Source organism: Leucoraja erinacea, chromosome 8 (assembly GCF_028641065.1).
Source record: "Leucoraja erinacea ecotype New England chromosome 8, Leri_hhj_1, whole genome shotgun sequence".
NCBI classification, from domain to species: domain Eukaryota; kingdom Metazoa; phylum Chordata; class Chondrichthyes; order Rajiformes; family Rajidae; genus Leucoraja; species Leucoraja erinaceus.
In genome coordinates, this window is record NC_073384.1 from 63,657,800 (window position 1) to 63,677,041 (window position 19,242).

At 39.6% G+C, this 19,242-nt stretch overlaps 1 protein-coding gene across 2 annotated transcripts in view; it reads left to right on the forward strand.

The window, feature by feature from the left end:
* The window catches only part of LOC129699773 (echinoderm microtubule-associated protein-like 6), a 197,234-nt gene extending 178,152 nt beyond the window's left edge, over nucleotides 1-19,082 (forward strand). For both annotated transcript variants that reach the window (XM_055639846.1, XM_055639845.1), the window contains 7 exons: nucleotides 611-799; nucleotides 1,249-1,421; nucleotides 8,136-8,298; nucleotides 9,757-9,860; nucleotides 12,260-12,413; nucleotides 13,171-13,271; nucleotides 16,101-19,082. In XM_055639846.1, the coding sequence (XP_055495821.1) occupies nucleotides 611-799; nucleotides 1,249-1,421; nucleotides 8,136-8,298; nucleotides 9,757-9,860; nucleotides 12,260-12,413; nucleotides 13,171-13,271; nucleotides 16,101-16,125 (909 nt within the window). In that variant the 3' untranslated portion in view covers nucleotides 16,126-19,082. The remainder of the gene's footprint in view (nucleotides 1-610; nucleotides 800-1,248; nucleotides 1,422-8,135; nucleotides 8,299-9,756; nucleotides 9,861-12,259; nucleotides 12,414-13,170; nucleotides 13,272-16,100) is intronic.
* Nucleotides 19,083-19,242: the final 160 nt, after the last annotated feature.

The window sequence follows — 19,242 nt, forward strand, 5'->3', positions numbered from 1 at the left end:
TGCTGTTTCAGCAATTCTCTGAAATTGAGTTCCACCATAGATACATTTCTATGGTGATGAAGATGAAGGATTGCTGATAAAAAGGAGTGTTTATTTACTTTTCTCAACAACTTGTGCAAAGGACACCATCAAGCTAAGAAGAAAGTTCTGTAGTTCAATAATCTAACAGTACCTATGCATCAAAGGAGCCTCTCCATTTGCTCCAGAATTGAAAATAATTTCTGCTTCCTTCTCCTTTTCTCCTCTCCATCCTTCCTCACTGTCTTTCTCTCTTCCATTTTCCATCCCTCCCATCCTTACAACTTTCTTCCATTATACCCACTGTAGGATTTATGAGTAGATTCCCCGTAGCAAGTGCTGACGACTCAAAGGATATTTATGCTTTACTGCTGGACGTGGACTATTCACAGATTTAGAACTTATGCATTTGGGAAAATGTACTAAAGTCCTGAACCTACTTGCATTTGCGGATATAATATTTTCCATAGAATTGCTGGAATCTAGCAGGAAAATTCACCCCATCGTGAGACAGTAGATTATTCATTATCGTCTTACATTTCCTCTCATTGTAATTTGTTTTGTGCTTAATAACCCTTTTTTTTAATTGCAGGGGAAAATACTGGTGGGAACGAAAGATTGCGAGATAATTGAAGTTGGGGAAAAGAATGCAGCATCAAACAGCTTAATCAATGGGCACATGGAAGGAGAGATTTGGGGCCTTGCCACACACCCTTTGAAAGATCTCTTGATCTCTGCAAGTAATGATGGCACGATAAGAATCTGGGACTTGGCTGATAAAGTAAGCAGGAAATATTATTTTTAATTGATGCATTCCTAAAATTTGGTGCCCTCAACACAAATAGCAGCCCTTTTTATTGCACAAATAACAAAACAATGATTCCCGTTCCTTTGTATAAAATTTGTTGGCTTTTTGTCTCTTTCTGACCGGCTTGAGGATGGTTTAATCTCCCCATTTTTTAAACTCTCTTAACTGCGCAGCTGAGATTGGCAATTTACCATCTTGGAAATTTCAATGTTAATTTAATTAGAGCCAATAGACAATAGACGATAATAGACAAGAAGTGCAGGAGTAGGCCATCGGCCACTTCAGCAACTGCCATTTTGATGTATGATGGTGTTGCATCACTGGACTCTTTGATGAGTAAAATCACATACAATTTATGAAATATTAAATTGTGATTCCGATTAAAGTTATTTTACATGTCTCCTAAATTATCTCCATTGTAGAAATTGCTAAACAAAGTAAACCTTGGATATGGCGCAAAGTGTGCTGCTTACAGTCCTGATGGAGAAATGGTAGCGATCGGGATGCAAAATGGAGAATTCATTATACTACTTGTCAATTCTCTGAAAGTGTGGGGCAAGAAGCGGGATCGAAGTGCTGCCATCCAGGATACCAGGTAAAATATATATTGTAGAAATATTCAGATAATGATCTCCACCTCTAAGGTATTTACACTGTTTATCAAAATTGATTATATATCAGAATGAGTACAAACTCGTATCTCTATTATATTGAACACTGTCACAATATTTATATCACTTGCTGATCTTGCTGAATTTGGGGACCCAGATATTTGTGCTTGAGGACTATTTCAGGTCACAACAGAAAATCGTTCCTGGCACTTCCATGCACATGACATTCTAGTGCACAGAGGCTGCAGGGCATACTAAATGATGTTGTGGCATTTATCACTACTTTGATTTAAAGTGCAAAATTTTACTATTTGTCTGGTTTATAAGACAAACCAGAGATTTTAAAAGGGGCAGTAACTGAAAGTTTAAAGTGCCCAAGTGTGGTTACAGGATGTAGGTAATTGCATTTTTCTTTCCAGCTCCTCCTTATTGGCTAATAAATTTAAATTGGTGTATTAGTGCGCCTCGGTGCATATTTAAAATAATTAAATCCAAACCAATTAATTAAATAGAACAAAAAATGTGGGGCAGACAATGTGTTGTAGCTGCAAACATGCATAAACTTGTGGACTTCAGCGACCATATGTGCAGAACTGTTAGCTGCTCAAAGAACATAGGCACAGAGTTGATGAAATAGAGTCCAAGCGTGAGACACTGCAATAGTTCAGGGAGAGGTACAGTTTCTGGAAACACAAGGAACTTCAGCAAAACACAAAGTGCCGGAGTAACTCAGCAGGTCAGGCAGTGTCTGTGAAGGGAATGGATAGATAATGTTTTAGGTCGGGTCCATTCTTCAGACTGGGGAGGAAGGAAGCCGTAAAACAGAGGTGGGGTGGACAAAGCCTGGCAAGTGATAGGTGAGTACAGGTGAGAAATGATAATACAGGTGAAGGAGTTTGATTGGCAGATGGGTGAAATAATAACAGGCAGGCTAGAGATGAAAAGGGAACAAAAGCCAGCGGGGGAGATAGAGGTGGAACAGATACAGGGTTGGGCGGAAAGAGGAGTAGGATAATGGGTGCGTACCAGGCTGGTAGTAGGGCACAGGAAAAGAGAAGGAGTGGAGGTATTACTTAAAATTCGAAAATTCAATGATCATACTGTTAGCTACCCAATGGAATATGAGGTGCTGTTCTTCCAGTTCACCTGTGGCCTTCTTCTGGCAACAGAAGAGGCCAAGGACAAACACTTTGGTATGGGAATGGGAGTTAAAACAATTAGAACCAGGAGATGCAGTAGGCTTTGGCGGTCAGAGCACAAATGTTCGGCAAAATAGTCGCCTTTTCTATGCTTGGTTTCGCAGTGTAAAGGAAGACCGAGGTTTGAAGAGGTGCAAGTGAATCCCTGTCTCATCTGAAAGGGCCACAGTGGTCCCTGGATGGAGATGAGGGAGGAGGTTTGCATTTGCAGGGGAGGGGGCAGGTTGGGTGGGAAGGATGAGTGAACCAAGGAGTTGAGGAGGAAATGGTCTCTACGAAAAGGGATGGGGATAGGAAGACCTGACTGGTGGTGGATCATGTTGAAAATGGCAGAAATATTAGAGAAAGATGTGTCGTGTTCCAGGAAGCAGTCAACCCTGAGATTAATTGGTATTGCTGTTCCAAACTTGTTTGATTGCAAACAGGTTACTGTTTGGTCTTAGTGAATAACTGAAGTGCATTTTGTAAATGGGACAGCATGCAGCCTCAGTTCCTTGTGTTTAGATGAATAGCTAATATTGTTCCTTTATTTGAGAAGAAAAGCAAGGATAAGACGGATAACTGCACGCTGGAAAGCCTTGTAGAATATGTACATTTAGAAAGGCAAGAACTGATCAGAGATGGTCCGCATGGATTTGTGAGGGGGAAATCCTCTCACCAATTTAATTTGACAATTTTGAGGAGATACCTGAGAAGATCGATGAAGACAAGGCAGTAGGTATTGGCTGAAAGGACATTTGACAGTGCCACATGATAATCCAGGTTACAGCACATAATCAAGGTGAGCTGGCTAATTGGATCCAAAACCGGCTTTGTTTCAAGAGGCAGTGTAGTAAAATAAGAATGTTTTCATGCAAGTCCATGACCTGTGGTGTACTGCAGGGATTCATGCTGGGACTTGTTATTTGTGATGTATATTAATAACTCGGATGTGAATGAAGGAGGTATGATTCATAGGTCTGTGGTTGACTCAGAAGTTGATGGTGTTGTGGAATGCAAGGAAGGTTGTCTAAGGTTGAAGCGCGATATAGATCAGATAGAATGTTGGACTGATCAAAGGCAGTCATGATTTAATCCCATCAAGCATGAATTATGCATTTTGGGAAATCATGTAGAGCTTGATGTATACAGTAGACGTAAGGATGCTGAGGAATGTTGATGCTCAGTAGGACCTTGGGGTTCAAGTCCACAGTCCCCTGAAAGCAGCTATACTGGTGAAGAAAAAATATGGTGAGCTTGCCCTAAATTGTGGTGTTCAGTATAAAAGTTGGGACTTTAATTTGTAACTTTACAAAATACTGGTTAGACCACACTTTGAGTATTGTGCACATTTCTGGTCACCACACAATCGGAAGGTTGTGCTGGAAAGAGTGCAGAGTCCAGGGGTCAGCAACCTTTTTTGCATAGGGGTCAGAACCCATGTTTGTGAGCGGATGGCGGGACACATCTAACGCCATATTTAATAAATGGAGGTAATAATGCATACTAACTAAATTAGTAATTAGTCATAATACATACTAATTTATCATATCTATATCTATCTATTAATATATAAAACTGTGTGCCTGTCGCCTGCCGTCCGTCCGTCCGGCTGCCTTTCTTCGTTTTGATTCGTTCCACTGTGTGATGTCACAATGCCCAATGTTCACATATGTCCAATCGGAATGGATCCATTTACATATGCCTTTGCAGGAGCCCCAGCCCATGGTGAACGTTCCATTGTGTGATGTCACAATGCCCAATGCTCAAAGACATTCTTGCCATAGAGGGAGTACAGAGAAGGTTCACCAGACTAATTCCTGAGATGTCAGGACTTTCATATGAAGAAAGACTGGATAGACTCGGCTTGTACTCGCTAGATTTTAGAAGATTGAGGGGGGATCTTATAGAAACCGATGTTGGGGAAGTCCAGAACAAGGGGTCACAGTTTAAGGATAAGGGGGAAATCTTCTAGGACCGAGATGAGAAAAACATTTTACACACAGAGAGTGGTGAATCTCTGGAATTCACTGCCACAGAAGGTAGTTGAGGCCTGTTCATTGGCTATATTTAAGAGGGAGTTAGATGTGGCCCTTGTGGCTAAAGGGATCAGGGGGTGTGGAGAGAAGGCAGATACAGGATACTGAGTTGGATGATCAGCCATGATCATATTGACTGGAGGTGCAGGCTCGAAGAGCCGAATGGCCTACTCCTGCACCTGATTTTCTATGTTTCTAAGTTTCCCTCTTCTCACCCCTCTCCCTCTCCCACCCATCACTCTCTCCCCCACCCCCCTTCACTCTCTACCCTATCGCCTTCCCTCTCTCCCCCCGCCGCCTCCCCCCTACCCCTCCCCCCCACCCCTCCCTCCCCCCTCTTCCACTTCTCCACTCATCCCACTCCATCCCACCCCTTCCCCCTACCCCTCTGACCCTCCCCACTATTCCACCTCTCCCCCTCCCACTATCCCTCCCTCCACACTCTTCCTCCTCCCTCCACACTCTTCCCCCTCCCTCCACACTCTTCCCCCCCCCCTCCACACTCTTATCCCTCCCTCCTCCTCTCCGTCCCCATCCCTGCCCCCCACATCTCTCTCCCCTCCCCATCCCTCTCTCTCTCCTCCCTCTCTTCCACTTCACTTCTCTCCCGCCTTCCCCCTCCACTCTCCCTCCCCACTCTTTCCCCTCTCTCCACCACCACCCCTCCCCCCCTTCCCTCCTCCCCTCCCTCCCTCCCCCCCTCCCCCCCCCCACATCTCTCTCCCCCATCCTCCTCTCTCTCTCCACCCCTACCCCGCTCTCCTTTCCCTCCCAAATCTGTCCCGTTTCCTCCTCCTCCTCTCCCCTCTTCTCACACCCCCCTCCCCCCACCTGTGTGTTTGGGGGGTGGTTAATGTGAGTGTGATGCATCAGCCCCCCACCCCCCAAACGCCATTGGGGAAACAGACCCAACGGGTCTGCACTTGGTCTAGTATCTATTAAAACTGTGTGTGTGTGTGCGTGTGTGTGCGTGTGCGTGCTTGTCATTTTACCTTTGAAACGTATCTCCTCGAAAACCAGATGCCGAAACGGGGAAATTGTTACATATTTCAGTAGAGAATTTCCTTGAGGTTTTAGAAATCCACTCCTCTGTACATTTGGTACATTATTTTCCTGACTTTTTTATTAAAATTGTTGACCAATCTGACCTTTTTTTTAAAATCTGACCGCTGCCCAGCTCCTGACGTTACAATAACAGTGAAATTTTACATCTTCTGGTAGAAATTTTCCTTATGATTTCAAAAATCCAATCCTCTATAAATTTGGTCAATTATTTCCTGAGATATTTACTAAAATTGATAACCAAACTGACATTTAAAAAAAAATTATTAAGGTTGCCCAGCTGCTGACCGCACAATGCCTTTCCTCGTGCCCCCCCCCCCCCCCCACCGCTCTGGATTAATGCAGCTGCAGTCAACACACATGCGCAGTTTTCCATGAGGTACGTTAGCCCCCCCCCCCCCCCGTTCTTCAAAAGGCGCAGAAAGACAGAGAAAGTTCTGCAGCAAAGATCTTACAGATCTTAAAGATCTGCTCTGCTATAGGATCTTTGGTCAGAGGAGCCCACTCGCTCAAGTTTTCTCCCCCCTCCCTCCCCCCTGCCCTCCCTCCCCTAAACCCCTTTCTCCCCTCAAACTTGCATTGGGGAAACGGACCCAGCGGGTCTGCACTTGCTCTGGTATACTTATAAAACTCTGATCTGTTCGTTTGCTTGTGAATCACATCTTCTCGAAAACCTGACGCGCTAATGGTGAAATTTGCACATATTCTGGTAGAGATTTACCTCATGGTCGAAAATCTCCTCATCTGAAAATATGATTAATTATTTCCCAAGTTTTTTATGAAAATTGTTCACCAATTTGACATCTTTTAAAAATCAGTTTCCAGATCGCCTGCATGCCCCGGGACTGGCTGCAGTTCCTAAATCCCTCACGTCCCCGGGACTAGCTGCAGTTCCCAGGTCGCCTGTGAGGCCCAGGACTAGCTGCAGTTTCCAAGTCGCCTGCTCAGGGACTGGATACAGTTCCCAGGTCACCTACGAGCCCCGGGACTAGCTGCAGCGCCCAAGTCGCCTGCGAGCCCCGGGACTGGCTGTAGCGCCCAGGCCACCTCCACTGGTTGTGCCTGTGCCGAAGGACACCATGGCTGGTTGGCGGGTGGGCCGGCAGAAGGTGCTGAGGTGGCGGCCGGTTCCGCTATCTGGTCCCTAGTGGCCGCTTGCAGCCACCCGAGCTAATGAGTGAGTTGCTGGCATGATCCCCGGCCCTCTCCTTCTCAACGCTCCTGCCCTCTCCGCAACTTTACTCCTGGCAGCCCAGCCGTGCTGACCCGGGCCAGATTCCCCACACACTGTGGAAGGAACTCTCTCTCCACCCCCCCCCCTCCCCCCCCCCCCCCCCCCCCCCCCCCCCCCCCCCCCGGCGCTGTCTTTTTACAGCCGCTGTACTAAGGGATAGCCAAGTCTATCTTTCTTGGCTAACAATCTAACCTTCAGCCTCCAAGACGCAGGTAAATTTTCGGGCCTTATTTTAGGGTATAAAATAGCGTCTTCATTGCCGTGAAATACGGTAAATAGGCAAGGAATATAGAAGGATACGGATCTGGTACAAACAAATGAAATTAGTATAGATGGCAAATAAGGTCAGCAAGAACATTGTGGGCCAAAGGAGCCATATTTGTGCAGTGAAGTTCTTTGATCTATAACACTGTTCGAGATGATGTTAGGTAGATCTTGGCATCTTCACAATGGGGTAGATTTTTCAAGAGAAGTGTAATAATATCACAAGACTGGAGTGATCGGATGGCTTCAGTTATGAGAAATTTGTCAGATTCACATTCTTAAGAGTGGCTGTTATTTTGAAGTAAAAATACTAATGAACACATTGAATAGGGGATTGAAGAAATGAGACTCCGACTAATAGATAAATATGACCAATTCTTAAGGAGTTGGTCTCCTTTCATCGACTTTTTGGAATCATGTGATGCAGCGGTACTGTAAAGATTGCTGATTTCAGTTCATGACGCGGATAGATCTACATCTCCGAATACAGATTTGAAAAATTATCTTTTAAGGGGCCTTCTCTTCTATTTCTACTTTCCACTTTCTCTCTTTCTTTTTTATTTTTTATATACACACTTCACGTTTTTCTACTCTCTACCATCTATTTTTCCACTTTTTCCTCTTTCTGTTGTTTTCTTTTTCTTGTCTTGCTTACTTCCTTCTCATAACATAAAACTAGAGGTTGTACTAGAATGGATTACGGTATTACATAGTTGGCACCTAAAATTAGGTTCCACTGTACTGTTTTGTGCTGTATTAACTTCTAATAAAATAAACAAAACAAAAAAAAAAAAAGAATAGGGGATTGAGCAAAAGCCTTTGAAAATTGAGTAATATATCAAAAAAATAAGATATTACTTTGATAAATTGTTATAAATTAATTTTAAAATGTTGACTGCCTCTTTGTTTTTGTTTTGCTAGTTTTAGCCCCAATTCCATGTTCCTGGCAGTGGGTTCTGCAGAAAATACTGTTGATTTTTATGATCTCACACAAGGGCCTACTTTAAACCGAATAGGCTACTGCAAAGATATCCCTAGTTTTGTTATCCAAATGGACTTCTCAGCTGATAGCAAACACATTCAGGTAGGATGTTTCTTTAATCTGCATAAAAATAAGATATATTGGTTTCCTATGTAATGCCCGAGCTGTATCTCCGCAATAAGGAGCTGGAAGTGGGAGAGTTTGGTCATGAACAAAAATAGAGATGCATGACTGCCAGCGTTGTGCCGGGAATCTGATTGAGAACTTAACCTACCATTAGCACACCCAGAGCAAAGTGATCCCAATGCTCAAAGTGGAGTGAGGCATCAAGGAAGTGTACATTAGCTGCCTGTAACAGTTGGTATTAGGCACACTGTGGCAACCATTCAGCACTAAGATGCAGGCTCAGGCCTGCTTCATGGCAGCACAGTAAGATTGAGTCATTAGTGGGGACTGGCTGCAGCTGTACCCTGTTTCGACAGATCACCCTGATCCAAAAGTCCGTGCCAATTCCTATCTCCTCCTTTTGTTTGGCTGAGGAGAGCTGTGCAGTCAAACAAAGAGTAGGATGGTAGGGGTTTGGGGAAATGGCAACTACCATCACATCCAACAATAGAGTACTATCAGGGATTCACAGAGATAAGAAGTTCATGTCAGGTTCCTGGCACACCCATAGAAGCCCAGACAAATGTCTTTTTAAAGTATGTGCTTGTTAATTCAGACTCCAGGACCAAGAAACCGGTAACAAATTGACGTTAGCTGAGGTCTGTATGTATTTGCGTAACTAAGATACATTTCTTACTGAAATAAGATCTAACAGTCATACAATGCCCTTACGATTCTCAGCCCTAAACAATGTAACAGAATTAACATATTCCTTACAAGCTAAAAGTGTTTCAATACTATCCATCAAAGCAAGAAAAAAAGTGACAATTACTGTACACTGCAGCACCAATACCTAACTTCTTTTCAGCTACAAGATGGGGCAGTCCAATTTATCAGATTGGTCTTTTAATGTAGATTGGATAATTGATTGGAACCTGCTACTAGCCCCAATCCTTGACACAATGGCAAAAAAGATGGTTTCCCCATCAGTACAGCTATGAAATTCTCCTTTTGATTTTAGGAAAGCCAGAAATTATTGTGACATATTCATATCTTCAATGGTGGTTTAATAGGCTTTATTTGGAGCACCTTAAACTACCATTGAAGATATGAATGTCACGATTTTTTTACGCACGTTTAAAAAAAATCTTTACTACAGGTACCTGGTTTTCCCCAATTATATTCATCTGAATTTTCTGTTTTCTACTTTTTTTTCTACTAATGTATTCCTGCAATTTCTTTCCATTAACACACCAAGGAAGGACTGCTGCTCCTTCATGAATCAAATCCCATAGTACAAAGCAAGAACAATTAAAGTTGTTTTAGTTATTTGAGCTTCTCTCTGAAACCAGTCTATTAAAGGGAATATCAGTTTAAAGCAGAATTGGTGCTCCTTCAATTTTCATCTATTCAAAAAGTACTTATGATTATAAGAAACTGTTTTCCTCTGTGCAGGTATCCACAGGTGCCTACAAGCGTCAGGTGCATGAAGTTCCATCAGGAAAGCAAGTAATTGACCAGGCAATAATTGAGAAAATCACATGGGCTACATGGACAAGGTTGGTGAAAGTTACTTGGAGAAGTTAAATTGAATTTTCAAGGTAACAATTTAATCTTATTCTGGCCTCAACTCTCTCTAATTGTGTAGTCTTTCCCAGCAGCATATCTTTACAATTGAAAATTTATTTTGTCCATCTTTGACGACATTGCTCCCTTTTAGCATTTGATTGTTCAAGACCATCCACTTTACACTTACCAGGCCTAAGCATCTAGTATTTTCTTCCCATTTTCCTGCCTTGCCATCTTATTCTCAAAATCTAGTTCTTTTTCCTTTTATCTTTATATTAACATAATTTTTTTTCTTGGCTCTTGTGCAAAGTATAAAAATATTTTCTCCATTGAAGATGCTGCGGTGTTATTAAAAAACTGGAGCCCCAGTAGTTTGTAATCTTCCAGTAATTCAATGACTAATACTTTATTATCATGATAGAGGGTGAATTTGAATGCTGCCACTGAACTTGAGAGCCACATGCCCAATATACTTTATACAAGTGAAGGAACAACTGGTGGTAAATTAATCTCATTTTGTGATTTATATGTTAAAGCTTGTATAAACAAGTGTAATACTGGTTGAATCATATTTTTCATCAACCTTTTCAATGAAGGAAGATTCACCATACAAGAATCTAAATTATGGCAGACAACCTAATTAGAGTAATGAATCTGAGCAGTCTCATGTTTGAGAACTTTTACAATTATTTTTCTGCTGAAATGTTTTGGGGAAGAATTATTTTTAAATGTTGCGTTTTCAAGCACAATTTCTTTGCAGAAAATAACGTTAACAAGTATTAAAGTGGAAATGAAAAAGACGAGAAAATTTGCCCTTTATTCAGCTTTAGCAGTCAATGACGTCTGTAATGTTTCTGAACAGTAATTTGGCAAAAAAGTTTGAATATATATTCTTCAATATAGAAGGAATATGTAGGATATTTCTTGGATTGAAACATAGCCTTTGGTTGCACAGATCAACTGTCACAGATTCATACAGCGTGGAAACAGGCACTTCGGCTTAACTTGCCCATGCCAACCTAGATGCCCTATCTATACTTCAATTGTTCTTTTTATTGGCCAGAAATATTGAATAGTGTTGCAGGGAAGTGATTCTTGCCATTGAAATGATTTATATTCATATCTTATTAACTGTCAGTCCCCCTCTGGTAAGATTAATTCATTTTAATACTATCAATTCTGCAAATTCTTTAAAAATGGATTTACTGAGGATGAGGCAGCATTTTCAAGGAGGCACAAATACTTTTGTAGTTCATAATGATTTGTAGCCAACAGAGTATTTCTCCGCCATAAATAAGTGAATCATTTGCAAACTCTGGGCCAGATTGCTGTGTCCACAAGCAACTATTCTAGAAACAAAGGATCATCTGAACTGACTCTAGCCTCCAGTGTCATTCCTGAGGCCCTGCCCTTCAACATCCTGCCTCTGACAGGCCTTTTGACTGTTTTGATCGCTCTGAAAAATCCAGACTTTTTTTGAAGTTCAAATTGGATTAAATATTTTTGTAAGAATATTTAAAATGAATAACCAAAAATCTAATTAGCCATGTGCAATTTACGCTATTAGAGATTAACTAAAATGCAGAGGAAAAAATAAGATGCATAATTTACTTAACTGATTCCCTTTTTTAGCAAAATTGGCCACCCCATTCAAATGAATGGAGTCATGCTCCTTGTGCAGCCCCTGCATCCAGCTCACAGGCTTGGTATCTCTGCTGCTGCAAATAGTGGTGAATCGGAATTACCAGCAAATGCTATTTATAATCTGCTCCAACAAAATATTATTTTGCCAACAAATTCTGGGCTGTTATTTCCCAAGTCTGTCTTCAGTAAAATAATTTAGCCTGTATCATATTCTTAATATGTTTGAAACCAATTGTTTTTCCAGCTTCCATACTCAAAATATGAATATGAACAATGTACATTCAAAATCAGATGAGTGTTTATTTGAAAATAGGTTTCTAAAACGTTATTTGGATGAGGACCAAATACTAACTATTGAAATACTTCTTTTAAACAAAATATGTCCAATTTGATTTTTCACTGACACTCAAATGATGTTATTAATCAGGAAGGCATTTTCATCTGGTCAATCTGACATGTAAAATGTTTTGGTTACTGTCCTAACAGCACAGTGATTTACTTATTTTACTGAGTTCATTGTCATTTTCCCAGCAGCCATTATTGTCTGAGACAGAAATGGAAGTAATATTGCATTTGGATATAGGAAAGTAAACATACACTAAAATCCTGATAGAGCAAAGTAACTTTAAAAAGGAAGAGCAGTCTTACAACTTGGAGATATTTGTGGGATGAAGTGTAGACATTTCTTGTAGAAATTTAAATTCTGTTAAAATATTTTAAAATCTATTCTATTCCTCTTGAACAGTATTTTAGGAGACGAAGTACTTGGAATTTGGCCACGAAATGCTGAGAAAGCAGATGTCAACTGTGCCTGTGTATCTCATGCTGGATTAAACTTAGTGACAGGGGATGACTTCGGTTTGGTGAAACTTTTTGATTTTCCTTGCACTGAAAAATATGTAAGTGAATTTTTTTTTACAGGTGAAAATATCAGTGTTTTTAAATAGGAATTTCAGTAGGAATAGCCAGATTCCAGATTAGAGCACACCAAAAGCCACAAAGGATGGTGGAAACTATTTAAAGCCTGAACATGGATACGTGACATGGACCGACCCAAAGGGTCCCAAGCCGAAACGTCTCCAAAGATGCAGCCTGGCCTGCCAAGTTACTCCAGACTTTGTGTCTTTTTCTGTAAACCCACATCTGTAATTCCTTCTTTCATTATATTCCACACACAGTATTGGAAATGAGAATCACTGCTGGGTCGCTTGAGCTGTGAGATATGTAGACAAACTACAGTGTCACTATGTTGCCTCAATCAGATCACTCTACAATATCCCAGTCAAGGTGGAACAAGCCAGGTTTGTGTAAGATATATGTGGGATCTATACAAATTCAAACACCTTTCCTCATGTTACAGAGAAACATTGATGTAAGGAAAACTACAAATTGAATTCTTAAAATTATTTTCTGGTCTTCAACCATTGTTAGTTCAATAAAGTTTTACAGCATGTTGTGATAATTTCTGGCCACCTTGTTTTGGTTGAACAAACATCCGGGCAAATACACCTTGGCAAGGAATATGTTAGACTAATGATTGGAAGTCCCAGCCCATTATTCCTAATGGCAGATTGTATTTAAAGCTTAAAGATTTGATTTGAAGTAGTTGGGAATCATGTTCATTTATTAATGATCCTGCAATTTATTTTTCATTAGGCCAAATACAAGCGTTATTTTGGCCATTCTGCACATGTGACAAATGTACGTTTTACCCATGATGACAAATATGTTGTCAGTGCTGGAGGTGATGACTGCAGGTAAGATGCCAAAAGCGCAATAAACCTCAAATAAATATGTCTTCAATTATACTCAGTGGGAGGTGCAGGGGGTCTTCTATGTTAATAATTTCACAATAAATTCAAGTTCCAATTTCAATCCTAAATATCACTTTTCTAAATAATTAAAGAAAATACAAAAACGTTGATTCTGATGGCTGACTGAAGCTACAAGTGGCGGAATTTGCCAACTTTTCCAAAGTGGAAAACCAAATTTTCCATTATGTAAGCAAAAGTCCTGAGCCTTTCAAACTGCATTTTTAATGACACTCATATAATAAAACAATTTTAAATCTATAAGGTAACCTTTGATCTCTGAAAATGATGACAGCTTTCTCCATGTCAGGAATTTTCTTCTAACTAAAAGTAGTGAGGTTAGGTTGTGAAGGATATAATTTTGCAAAGAATGGTGGTAGCCCTGAGGAAGTAATAATTTCAAGGGTCAAATATGAAAAAGAGGAAAAGAGAAGAATATGAAAAACTGGAAGTGTGTAAAATCACGTTTTAAGACTTTCCTTAATTACATGAAGTGAAAGAGAGAGAAAAAGTAAACATTGGCTCATTTGTAGCTGAAACCATGAAATTAATAATGGGAAATGCTGAATTGGTACATTGTGTTATTCTTCAGAGTAGAGGAGGGTTAATAGAAGAGTCAAGAGGGTTTTATTGTCATATGTTCAAGATAGAACAATGAAATTCTTACTTGCAGCAGCACAGCAGAATATGTTAACATAGTACACTGTAAACAATATAATAAACAAGAAAAAAAAATCCCTGGTTAATGGGGCTAAAACGGAAGTGGACTGTTAAACTATCACTTGAGAAAATATGATGGGGTCATTGTCAAATGTATTGGTAAACTGATAGAATTACAGGCTGAAGAGTCACGTGTACCAAATAGGCTGTTTCCCAAGGTTTGAAAGAAAGTCATAGCAAAAGATTAACAGATTAAAGATATATCAAACATATGCCATTAAGAAGAACTGAAATCCATTATTAAAGAAAGTGGTAACAGGATGTTTAGAAAATCTAAAGATTTTTGGTATCAATGTGATTTTATGAAAGGATAAATTTAGTAGAACTCCTTGAAGATACAACTACCAGGGTGGTCATTGGGAAGATATCAGTGAATGTAGTGTATTTGGATTTCCATAACGTAGTCAGTCCTTCTTCTTGCGTATGGCGTGCACAGCCTAAAGTTGTCAGACAACTTGTTCTATTTGATTGTGCACGCCAGGTTGGTTGCATTTGTCGAAACAGGGTGAAGGTTGCAATCTTCCACCCTACGTAGTCAGTAAGGCTCCTCATAAACAGTTATTGCAGGGCATTGAGAGTAACATTTTTTTCCACAGAGGATTGTTTAACTGACATAAGGTAAAGATAAATAGATCATTTTGAAATTCCAACTAGTGAATGCAACAGGGATCAATGTTGGAACCTCAGCAATGTTCAGAACAATTTAAAGATCTAGACAGGAAATTGCTACATAAAATCAATATTTGCTAATGAAATATGAAGATAAGAATCTGAAAGGACACAGGAATCTAAAAAATGGATATAAACTGATTACGTTGGTAAAACTACGGCTGATAGATTGTAATGTGGAGAAATAAGGGGTTTATCCATAAATACAAAGAACTATAAAGCAGTATAAATATGTGACTATGGTGTTCAGAAACCTTGGTGTCCTCATACAAGAAACACAGAAAATCACAAGCAATGAAGGTAGCAAATAGGATGTTGGCTTTTTGTGCCCTAAGATAGATTAATTTGGTACTGCACAAGATTACAATTGTGCAGTACCAAATCAGACCACATCCGGTGAGTTGCATACAGTTTTGGTCTCACTGTTTAAGTGGCAGTTCAAGAAAGATTTATTAGATTGATTTCATGTAAAATGTTGGTAGATTAGACCTATGCTCTCTGGATTCTTGAACAAATTAGAGGTGATCTTATTGTATGTTTCAGCAGGGCTTACCAAGTAAATACTGAGGAAGATTCCTTGAATGAATGAATCGGGAACTAGGGACTTTGTACGTGGGATAACCTGCTTAAGACTGAGATAAAGTTCTCCGAAGGTTGTGAATTTTTGTAATTCCCCTCCCCGGAGCTGTGGATGCTGAGTAATACTATATTCAATGTTGAGAAAGAATTATTGGGAAAGGAACGGGGTACTGATAGTGGATCAGCCATGATCACACTGAATGGCGGTGCTGGTTCGAAGGGCCGAATGGCCTACTCCTGCACCTATTGTCTATTAATGTTAGGATATTTTAAGAGGGTCAGACTTGAAAGTGGAGATGAGGTCGTTCAGATCAGCCATGATAATGAATGGTAGAATGTTCCAGGAGAGCAGGGCCTCCAATTGCTGATATTTAATTTGCTCTTATGACTATGTCATGTCACAAGCTTTTCTCCAAAACATATGGTCCTAAGGTCCTGATTATATTGAAATTTTCAATTTATGGATATGTTCATCAATTTAATTTAAACTTTGCAGTCTATTTACACTGGATTTATTTTCACCACTTTAGCTGCATTAATAGGTATTCAGTGATTTATTTTGTTCACTTTTGTCATGGATTAGTTTAAAATTGTTTTAACCATCCTTTATGGTTTAGGTCTTATGACGCAGAATGTCTTTCCTCCTTCATTGGTGATGTCAAAGGCACTGGGTGAAATTTTACTATAGAAATTTCGTCTCAACTTCTGGCCCATATGTCATTAAATTTGGTAATAAGAAAAGTACTATGCAAGATGCTCTGGTCCTCCAGTTTGTCTGATAACAAATGTATTCTTGTTTGTTTGCAGTGTATTTGTTTGGCGATGCCTTTGAAGAAAACACTCCAGGACTATTTCATTCATAAAATGGAATCCTAAATGCCTCAATAACAACTTGGCTGCTAGAAAGCAAAAATGCTTAAAAGGTGCATATATTTAAGACATGTGTTTGTGTAAATGATCAACTTGGGTCCACTAAACATATATTGTGATTTTGAAGCCTGCGATGTGAATATCACTGAAGATGCTGAAAATGAGGACTGCAATAGTCAGTTTTTGACTATGAAACAGCGACAGATTAATTAGTGTAAAGAAAATCACTTGTGGTTTCTGAAGTGAACTCTTTAGCGGATGTTTGTGTATTGGAGCAATTGTGGATCTTGGTGACATCAGCATGTCCCCTGAACCAAACACACAAGTTCATTGTGGAGGTGATAATCATAGAATGATTTTATAACTAGATTCTTGCAGCAAAATGCGATATCAATATCAGAAAAGATGCACTTTTTTTTTAACGTGTACATTTTTATTCAAGATAGAATGTACAAATTATTTTATCAGTACAGAGGCTTTTGTATGTTTATATATTTCTTAAAGGTGCAAAAGGCTTGCTTCACAAATACAATATGACTGGTTCATCTATTGCGATAAATTGCTGCTGGGTATGTTTACAGTCACTGCATTTCATCTTACAAGTACCTTCACTAGGAGAAAATCGAAAATCAAAATTGTAGACATTGCTGAAGAGTATTAAAGGTGGTCCACAGATTTCTTCATACTATTGAGTCTGTCTCAATTCAGGGAAATTCGACTTAAATGAGATTCAGCATTCTTAAACAGGGTTGTAGCCAGATCAGTCTGGATTGGCAGAGAAGGAATTGTTGAATCATAGTCAGATAGCATGAAAGCAGAACTGAAAACAATACTCCAGGTGTGACACCAACAAAGTCTTGTATAATGAACATAACATCCCAACTTCTAAACTGTATTCCTTGACTGATGGCCAACTCAAAAGGCTCCTTCACCACCTTATCTACCTGTGATGCCACTTTCGGGAAACTGTGTACTTGTACTCCGAGATCTCTCTCCTCTGCAACACTCCCCATGCCAACCGTACACTATGAAAGACCCTCTGTATTTCGTGATAACCATTTTCAGTCTATAATACTACATATTTTAATGATTGCAAACCTACAAATCATGCCTTGTACATTCTCATCCAATTTGTGGATTAAAATGATAAATGGGCCCAACACTGATCCTTGAGGCTCATCACTAATCACCAGTCTGAAAATAACTTCCACCAACAACTCTCTGCTTCCTACAATGAGCCAATTGTGTATCCAGTTAGCTAGCTCTCCCTGGATCCTCTGCCATCTAACCTTCCAGAGCAGCCTACGATATGGAGGCTTAACAAAGGCCTTACCATGTCGACAACCCTATCTTGTCAAGCTTCTCAGTCATTTCTTAAAAAAACTCAATCTGATTCATGAGACGCAATTTCTCATGCACAAACCAACCCCCGTCTTTCCAAGTGCATGTGTATCTCTTCACTGCATTTTCCTACCGCGCATGCTAGTCTTACTGATCTATGGTTCCCAGATTTTTCTGTTTGTTTCTTCTAGCTCAGTATAATCCTGAATCAATTTTCCTGCTCGAGGATAATTTCATGTGCAGGATTGACACCCAGCAGTCAGTTTTGCTAATGTGGGAAAATTGGGTATTGTTGCAGTGGCATAAGCACTGCAAAGCAAAGGGATCTGAGACCAGATGAAAGGGGTAAGAAACCCCAAAGACAAATTTTATTAAATTATTTAGTTCTAACTGAAGCCTTTACCAGACTGAAGTGGAAGGAGAGAAAGTCACGACCATGCCCTCTTCAATTACATAACTTTGAAACATAGGTTTTGGTACCTCTGTACTTGCAGGCGATTTAAATGTTTGATGACCTTTCAGCTGCAATAAGTGATGGACAGTTAATCAACAATAATTAGATGGAGGGCAAAAGGTGCTATAAAGAAACGCTGGTAATTGACTCTTCCAGTGATGTGTGAGGAGTGCCTGACAGTGCAAGCGCAGGCACGCGATTCACAATTTATGAAGTGTTCTGGAGCCTTTCTTTTAAGGTTTTTCTGGTGCATTAAAGGTAATTGTGAATTTTATCTTTGATGACTGCCTTTGCCAACAGATAGCTCCCAAATATAGGAGGAGGTTCATGTTCTCCAGGGTGTCGCCATGAATCTTTATTGTTATAGGTGCAGATAGGACAGTTCTTAGCGGATTTATGCCTTGCAAATGTTGAGTGAACTGTCAATGAAGGCTTGTAGCTCAAGCCACAAAGTACACACAATTGCATACCTCATCTGCATACTGTAGATTAACTATTGCTGTTTGGATAAATCTTATTCAAAAATGTTATCCACATTGGCTGAAAGGTTCCCCGTTAGACATGTTTAGGTCCACCGCACACTTGATTTAAGGAACAGCTCAGTGGTAATTGAAAAAAGTTTGATCTGTTGTCCTGAAATCAAATGCATTGAAACAATTCAAGTTGACTTTTCTGTGCATTGACAGAATTTTATTTAGTCAAAATATTATGGTTATATACAATTTGGTTCTATGAAAAGAAATCTAAAGTAAAAATAAGATTGTAAATACATTGCAGATTATTGAAAAGACTGATTTTTATTTTGTCCCAATTTCCCTTTGGAGTAAGACTTTATATTTTGAAGTGCAATTATTTTACATCACTTCAGCAGGTTTCTATATTGATCTATATTTCCAAATCATGTGTCAGCATTGTGCATTAAAGAATGTCTTCGCAATATTGCTGTTGTGTCTGTGAAGCTGCTTTTTCTAATGCCATGCCATTTGTATGTTAGTTCTATTTTGATGTATTTCACTGAAAAAAATTATGGCCATCTGACTTGTAAGGTTCTTTGCACAAGTGCCTTTGTACAATTCTACATACAGTTACCCATTGATTTAGTTTTGCAATATAAATATCAACCATACACGGTGCTATTATTTTAAAAACTGTGATAATGTCCAGTTTTAATTTGTGTTTTAAATAATCAGTACCTCTGGTAATAGTTCATTATTCAATTTGACAGGAAACTAAAATTATTGTATTTGACAGGCCAAAAATGTATTAGCTGCAAGTTTTTAATTG